General features: G+C 32.2%; 1 protein-coding gene across 1 annotated transcript; it reads right to left on the reverse strand.

The window, feature by feature from the left end:
* Nucleotides 1–159: 159 nt before the first annotated feature.
* On the reverse strand, nt 160–8,314 carry LOC109378497 (NKG2-F type II integral membrane protein-like). The gene is made up of 6 exons (XM_019634860.1): nt 8,128–8,314; nt 7,422–7,517; nt 6,816–6,869; nt 6,162–6,313; nt 568–671; nt 160–337 (listed from the first exon to the last, which is right to left on the reverse strand). The coding sequence occupies exons 1-6, from the start codon at nt 8,312–8,314 to the stop codon at nt 208–210; spliced, it is 723 nt and encodes a 240-aa protein (XP_019490405.1). The 3' UTR covers nt 160–207.
* Nucleotides 8,315–8,760: the final 446 nt, after the last annotated feature.

Consider the following 8,760-nt stretch of genomic DNA (forward strand, 5'->3'; position numbering starts at 1 on the left):
CCTCCACAACTAGACTGAAGAACAAAAGGATAGCAATTTGTCTGTTCACCTTCCCCCAATTTCCCAATAAAAATCTTTAAAACAAAACACAAACAAACAAAAAAACTGTACTCAAAATAGTATCATAAGAAATAATTTTAAATAAATTATTGTATGGCTTTTAAAAAATTAAAAATATGTTCTTTACAGATTAGCATTATACCAACTTTAGATAAGGCAAAGTATCTGTTGCTTACAAACATATAGTTTTTTTTCTAAACAGGATTCAGAATAAAGCCGGTGTGAGTCAAACAACACTATTGTACAATTCTTGTTCATCTCTGAAGATATTGAGAATCTGAAATACAGAGAATAAGATATAATTAATCTGGTAATATGTGACCTAATAATTTGGTGAAGAAATAATTTACTTAGACTAATACTTATATATCTATATCTGAGAAGTCCTTGTATAATTTTTATATGGAAATACCTAAATAATTTTCTTCATAAAATAATTCACATATTGCTTTTATTTCTAAGATTAATTACTTCAAAGCATAAAATATGAGTTCTCATGAAACTTACAGTTTGGAAGAGAATGTTGAGCCATTTGGCCACACAAACAAACTATTATTGGTTCTGTGGGAGAGTTCAATCCATGAATGAGTTCTGAAGGTCTCCAAAAAATTCTATGAGAAAACAAATTTCATGACACAGCAAATAAAAGCTTTTACACTAATATGAATTTTTAATGTAATATAAAGTCAATTCTTTCTAGTCTATACAGTCTCTCAATTTACATTATATACTGACATACTGGACACATTAGGAAAATGTGTTAGTATGACTATGTGTAGAGGAAAATTGACACAAATAATTTCAAGGCTGCAACAATTGATCAAAGACTAGTAATAACTTGTAACATATTTATTATTGGAAAAGCTCCTAGAAATCCCAATAAGAATGGAGCAAATCTGTAGTATTTTTGCCTAGGACTAGTCCTGTGTTGCCCCCACCCCCGCCTCAGTTCAGTGAGTAAAAAAGAAGTGTAGTTTTTACAATTTGGAGAAGGCTGCAAAAATCAGTGGTGCTGTTGCCACAGGGGCAGACTTAATTAGCAGTCGGGGAGAGGCTGCTAAATTGTCCACTATTTTTTAAGCTCAAAGTGCTGAATTTACAAGGCTAAAAAGAGGAAAACCCACACTTTTTCTAGTCTGAGCTTGTAGTCTCCTGTGTGTTCACACAGTGCCAGCCACAAATATAATGGAGAGAAAGCAAAAGGGAGAGCACAGCAGATGAGATGAAATTAGCTCTGTCTCCATTCTTGGCTAATGAAACCAATGCATACTTGTGCAGAGGAGATAAAGATGGTCCCAGTAAAAATAAAAGCCGAAGGGGACTTGGTAATGGGGAATTTTATTTTAATTGTTTTTACCACAATATAAAATGTAAAATGGAAAGCAAACAAATAAAAAAAAGTGATAACCCTGTAATAAGAAAAAGAAACCTTACCCATTACATATAGGAAAATAATAATGTGATTAATAGATGAGTCCTTAAAAGAAATAATGACGAGCAGTAAGCAGGGAGCGACATATTCAAAGAGCTGAAAGTACTGGGGGAAAAAACACAACAAAACCTGTCAAACAACAATTCTAAATTCATCACAACAGTCATTCAAAAAAAGGAGTTGCAATAAGGACCTTACACATACACAAAAACAGAGAATTCCTTGTTAGCTGACTTGCCCTCCAAAAACATTCTTCAAGCTAAAAGTAAATGACACTGGAGGTAACTCACATCCACGGGGAGGAAGGCGGAGCAGTAGAAACGGTAACCATGGGTAAAGTTAATCGTCTGTTCTTGTGATTTCTTTTTTTTTTAAATGATTACTTAAGGCATTAATTATAACACTGTTTGGTTGGTTTTATATTATATACGGATGCAACTTTGTGTTGGTAAATGGGCACCTTGTTCGGGGGTGGGGAAGAAATCCTGATTTGTTGACATTCGCTTATTTCTGTGGTGCAAAAATCCCTAGAATAATTCATTTCAAGTAATCCTATATAAGTCATGAATGTCAGGTCACAAAGGATTCACAAACCAGTGCTGCCTGGCTCAGTACAACACTGTTAGAAGGAATAGTAAGAACCCAACAGAGGGAGGAGAGGAAATAAAGCTATGTTGGTGCTTAGTTTCTATATTTTACTGAAATTTATTGAATGAACTTGAAGTAGACAGTGATGAGTTAAGGATATGTTTGTAATATCTACAGCAACTACTAAGAAAATTTAAAAAAATTACCAAACCATCCACAGAGGAATGAAAATGGAATGCTAAAATAATATTATCTTAAATGATTTCGTTTAAGACAAAATATGTCAGGAAACATGGAAGAAAAAAACCTAAAGACATGCACGTAGAACAAAGAGCAAAACAGCAGACCTGAATCCAACTATACCAATAATTATATTAAATGTGAATAAAATAAACATTTTAGTCTAAAGATAGAAGTTTTCATACTGAGTAAAAATGTAAGACCTATCTATATGCTCTGTATCATAGATGCACTTTATATTCAAAGGCACAAAAAATGAAAGTAAAAGGATGAAAAATGACATACCCTATAAAGTGTGACCATAAGGGAGCTGAAACGTTCATTCTAATATCTGACAAAAAGCTATTAAAACAAGAAATATTATTAGAAATAAAAGGAACAGTTCAAAAGCTTAATGATGGCATTACAAGAAGATAAAACAATTTTAAACATACGACCACCTAACAAAAGAACTCACAAACACATGAAGTAGAAACTGACAAAATTAAAAGGAGATATAAACAATTCAATGATTACAGTGAAGATTTAAAAGCTCCCATGTCACCCCAATGAATAGAATAAAAATATTTAAAAAGATATAAGGTGACAAATAAGTATATGAGAAGATTCTCAAAACCATTAGTCTTAAAAAACATTCAATTAAAACTGTTACAGATCAGACTTCTTGTTCTGGAAAGATAGAGGTGGATGTTGTATATTTCTCCCCTAAACACAGCTAAAATCCCTGGACATTACACATAAAAGAAACAAACATAAAACGATTCAAAAGGAGAAGAGAAAGATGACAGAACTGGGAACTCGGGACCTGATGAGTGAGATAGCAGTGAGCTCCCTGGAGTTTCTTTTTACCTCATTTATCCCAGACTGGAGGCTGGAGAGGCCAGCAAACCACAAACACCCATGGGCGCAGACCAAAGTCCCAGTCAAAGGACCGCGAAAAGAGCAGGCTGGCAAGATAGAACACTTTTAGATGCTAACTGCTTTATTCCTACCAAAAACCATAGAAAATTTCATTGAAAATACCAACAAGGAATATCGGAAAAATCAAGACATTCTCAGATAACGAAAAACTAAAAAAAAATGTGTCACCACCAGGCCTGCTCTAATAGAACAGCTAAAGGGAAACATCTAAGCAGAAAGTAAATGATAAAAGAGGGACTCTTGGATCATCAGGAAGGAAAAGAAAACAAAGAGTAAAAATCTTATTAGATATATAGACTTTCCTTCTCCTGTTTTCTAAATTGTTTCATAGTTGAGGCAAAATTATAAATTGAGGGAAATTATAACATTCTGTCATGTGATTCTCAATGTATATTCATAAAATATTTATGAGAATTATAAATGAACACAGTAAAGGCACAAAAGGGAGATAAGGCTTATCCATGTTACTCAAACTGCTGTAGGCTGTGTAGACTGTGTCTTATATACAGTGGTCACCCCTTATCCATGGTTTCAGTTACCTGCTGTTTCAGATGCCTACGGTCAACCAGGGTCCAAATGTATTAAACAAAAAATTACAAAATGAAAAAACTCAAGTTTCAGCTGTGTGTCGTCTAAGTAACATGATGAAACTCCCTGTCCCACTGCGTCCTGCCCAGGACATGAAGCATCCCTTTGTCCAGCATCTCTACGCTGCACATGCCCCCGTCCCTAATGTTAGTCGCTTGCAGCTCTCTTGGTTATCAGAGCCACTGTCACAGGATCAGGGCTTGTGTTCAAGTCACCTCTATTTTACTTAATAATGGTCCTAAAGCACAAGACTAGTGATACTAGCAATCAAATACGCCAAAAAGAGGCTGTAAAGTGCTTCCTGTAATTGAAATGGTGAAAGTTCTTGATTTAATAAAGAAAGCCAAAAAATATTTTTGCAGAAATAGCTAAAACCTACAGTAAGATATAATGCTCCATCCGTGAAATTGTGAAGGAAAAAGAAATTTGGGCTACTTTTGCTGTCGTTTGTCAAACTGGGTGGGTATAGTTAAACATATTTGAGAGAGAAATGAGACAGATCACATTTACATAACTTTTATTACAATATATTTTTATAATTGTTCTATTTTATTATTAGTTATTGTTCTTAATCTCTAATTGTGCCTAACTCATAAATTAAGCTTTATCATAGGTGTATATGTATAAGAAAAAACATTGTGTATATAAGGTTCAGTACTATCAGTGTTTTCAAGAATCCACTGGGGTTCTCGAACATATCCCCACAGATAAGGGGACAACTACTGTATGTGTGTATATGCATATACATATAATATTATATATATTATAGTCTATATAAAGATATATAATACATACTATGTATATAAGCAGATTAGCACACATATGTATATATAGAATTATATATGCATATATAGTTATTTATGAAAAGATAATCTTTGCTGCAAGTTATGATCCTTCAATTAGGTGATGATAAAAAAGGAAGACAATAAACCTAGAGAGTAATGTAGGAGATTATCTTCATGAGCCTTGACTGATTCCAGAGTAGGTCCAAAATGTTCATAACACCCAAAATGATAAAGTAGACTGTGCTAACATTAATAAATTCTGGTCATTCAAAGAATCCAGTATGAGAATAAACACATAGGTCACAGGGTCAAAAAAGTTACCTGCATCCTATAAATTAAAAAATGAGCTCATAACCAAAATATATAATAACGAGAATTGTGAGGAAGGAAAATGACAGACAACATGCAGGAGAAATGGGCCAGAGACATGGCAGGTACTTGTCATTCTCACAGAAGAGAATGTCATGATTAGTAGCCCAAAGGATGTGTTCAATCTAAGAGTAATCAGGAAAATACCTAGTAATGTCATCATGATACTTTCCTATAATGATAAAAATTATAACATTAAAATTCCCAAGAGTGCTAACTTTTAAATCAAAGGACTATTTGGTAAAAATGTGTATTTACTCAATAAACAAAAAAATACTGGAATAATTTAATAAATTTGACATATACATTCATGACCCTACAATTTTATTCTGAGACATAGAAGACTGCATTATAGCTATACACACATAATTATTATAACATAATTTTATATTTAAACTATTATAAATATTGTACTTATATAAATACAATATATTCTACATAACATATGTAATATATAAATTTTAAGTATATTATAATATTTGGAAAAAATATGTACACAAGGATTTTCATAAAATATTATTCATGATACCCACATTAAAACAACTATATTCTGAATAGTATAGATTAAAAATTTCATGTACATATATTAAGGCAGCAAAAATTAACTGAAGATAAATGCAATAGTATGGATGATTTGCAAAATATCATATGGGAATGAAAGGAGGCACGTAAAATGCATACTGAATGATCCCAATTTTATAAGCTCAAATTTAAGCACAGATAATTTGCAATATTAAAAATCAGTATAGTGGTTAAGTGAAGGGGGAGGAAAAGATGTGAGAGAATACACAGGAGTGGGCTACTGTGGACTGGAAACTTCTATTTCATGATCTGATTTGTAATTACACGAGTCCTTTTAATTTATAATCAATCTGTACAACCATGATATGTTTAGTTCCCTTGATATAATTTAAAATTACATGGCAAAATAAATTGCAAAATTTATGTTAGACAAAAAGCATTTATACACCATGGTTGTCCATGGAAACTAGGAATTGGAAGTTATTAAACGTGCATAATGGCTTGAATTATAAATAAGATATTAAAGAGTTAAACAATAGAATATTAATAGACTTTAAAATAAACTACAAATGAATAAAAAAATATGGGTGAATACTACAATATAATGTAGACCAAATAATCTTTTAATGAAATATAGAAAATATTTAAAATCTTACCATTTCTTCTTCACTATCTATATAAAGCAGGTTAGATTTGTTAGAAGCACAGGCCATCTTACTCTCATTCCATGCTTTTCTTTCAGTGCCAATGTAATAACAATTGTTGGAATATGTCAACCACTCCTTTGGACAATGACCACGATGATATGCTGAAGAAATTATTATTCAAAACCAATTTGAATTAAAAATATAAAAATAAATTTGCATATTTGCATAAGTATAAACATATATGTACATAACATTGCTATGCACGCTCACTGTCTGGTACAAATGAAACCAAACACAATCACACCCACTCAACAGACATAGGTCAGCCTCTCACTCCCTAATTTATGTGCCCAAATAAAGCAAACACACAAACAAAAAAGTCCATTCTCTACATGCCCTGAATGTCAATGAACAAAACTAATTTTTTGAATACCAAAATTATTTACCTTTGAGCCAATCTAAAACCTTGGGTATAGTGATTTTAAACAAGTATTTCTCCATATTTTTACATAAGAAAGAATCTTCTCTTATAATTATTTCTGAACATTCATTGCCCAATGTTATATTTTAAGTTCTCAAACAAATATTATTTTCTTGCCTACCCTGCGTTAGAGACAAAGTATAAATGATACTGATACCAGAACTTTGAAAATCATTCTGTACCTTCCTGGATCCCTGTTGTCAAGGGGAAATTGTTCTGCTCTGGTATTACAGTAGCTAGAAAAATAATCAAAGTAATTCTTGTTAAAAATTAATATTGATCTAAATAAATCATAATAATTTCAGTTTCTTAGTTTGAAATTCAGTGTATTGTTTAAAATTTTAAAAATCTGAAATAAATTGATTTTACCAAGAAAAATTATTAAAGTAATGAAGCTTTGGGGGAGAAATATTTCAAATGCTATAGGATCAATCGTCACCATTTTTTATAGTATTGGTTTAACTAACCTCAAGAATTAATTTGTATTTCTCAATAAGGTCCAAAAGATTTAAATGAGATATAATTTTCAGAAAAATCAGAATAAAAGGTCCATGACTAAATACAAAAAAGCGTATCTTTGAGTTATGAAATCTGAGTATAAATATATGTAATATTTTATAAAATCATTCTGTTATTTATACTTTTGAAATTCAAAATAACTATCCACATTTATTCTAAGTGCATACATTAAAATGAGAGTTTTATTTCATAATATTATAAAATGTTTAGAGGCACTGATGATCAGTAAAGTGAAAAGTTCCCTTATAATCTTTCAGAAAAGTACTTACCGGGAAGAAACTGTATTGTTCTAACTACAGTGTACAAGGTGAGACAGATGGCTCCCAGGATCCCAGCAATGAGCTTCTCTGGAGGTGATTTTGAACCTGCAGGAAGAAATAAAAGCACTGAGAAAGGAGCGATGGAGACAATTGTTTAGACAATTTACACATATGGAATCATATACCTACCGGGGGTGCCAAAAAATATATACACATTTTAGGGAAAAAAACTATTAAAATTCTAATATTCCATATATACCAATAACAAAAGATGAATACGAGTCACATTTGGCTTCTGCAATTACATTGGGTGCTCAAAGTGGTCACCATCAGCGTATAGACAATTCTGATTACGGCAAATTACTGCTTGAGCAACGTTGACCAAAGTGTCCAATTGCAAACATTTTTGTGGCACCCTTGGTATATTAACTTGAACCCAAACTCATATCTACCATTGTAATCTTTCTTTCAGAATATGCCATTGTGTTTTCAAGAAATATAATGGTCCATGAATTGTTGGTCAAAGACTGCACCTTACCATGACGCCTGCGTAAATTAGTCCTCAGATTTCATGTTAGAATACTGTAATCCAACTTCAACCTCTGATCCTTATTAATTAAAAATATGTGAGCTTATTGCCTGCTGTTGCTCCATTTCTCTGCACCCAGCTGCACATCCTAGAACACTTATACCCTGAGTCTATTTAATGCTTTACCTTTGCAGTTGTCATTCTTGTCATTCCCTTGATGATCCTGAGAAGCATTATGAAGGTTTAATTCCACATTGGGTATTTGCTGTTCAAATAGTAAAACGGAGCTTTCCATGCCCTTGCCTTTTGGTTGCTGTCTCTTTGAGTCATTAGCCAGATTCCGTTCTGAGTAGTTCTCTACTTGGATATCCATCTCTTTAGCTGAGTAATGTCAGGTATGGTGCCTGTGATAACTTTACTTAAGTGTTAATAAATCGTGTGAATAATGGCGAGACTCCTAGGCTAGTCAATGTGGGTGGAGCGTGAGATAAGTCACAGTGCGCATTTTGCAGTTGACCAATGGGAGGTCATATTCTAATTTACTTAGAGCGTTAAATAAGTGCTTCATGACAGAAGACTAATTCTTAAAATGATATTCTATGTTTGACATGATATTATTGGTTAAAGGAATGAAAAGTAATAAATTAAGAATAAAGAAATTCATGAATAATAATATATCTTTATTAATCTAAAGTCAGATTCCACTGAAACATTTTAACACCATAAAAATAACTGTATGCAAATTAAATTGTATAAAAAAGAAAATGATGCACCAATATTTATGACAATTTTTAAATCCACTAATAGTTACAAATTGAG

Source organism: Hipposideros armiger, unplaced genomic scaffold (genome assembly GCF_001890085.2).
Source record: "Hipposideros armiger isolate ML-2016 unplaced genomic scaffold, ASM189008v1 scaffold_2066, whole genome shotgun sequence".
In the NCBI taxonomy this organism is placed as follows: domain Eukaryota; kingdom Metazoa; phylum Chordata; class Mammalia; order Chiroptera; family Hipposideridae; genus Hipposideros; species Hipposideros armiger.

What these genes read in the sequence shown, in the direction of transcription:
- LOC109378497 (XM_019634860.1), bottom strand. Translation starts at nt 8,314, where the DNA reads ATGGATATCCAAGTAGAGAACTACTCAGAACGGAATCTGGCTAATGAC. An exon ending in AACAATACAGTTTCTTCCCG is followed by an intron (nt 6,870 to 7,421) that starts GTAAGTACTTTT and finishes TTATTTTTCTAG; the next exon opens with CTACTGTAATACCAGAGCAG. An exon ending in TCAACATTCTCTTCCAAACT is followed by an intron (nt 338 to 567) that starts GTAAGTTTCATG and finishes TCTGTATTTCAG; the next exon opens with ATTCTCAATATCTTCAGAGA.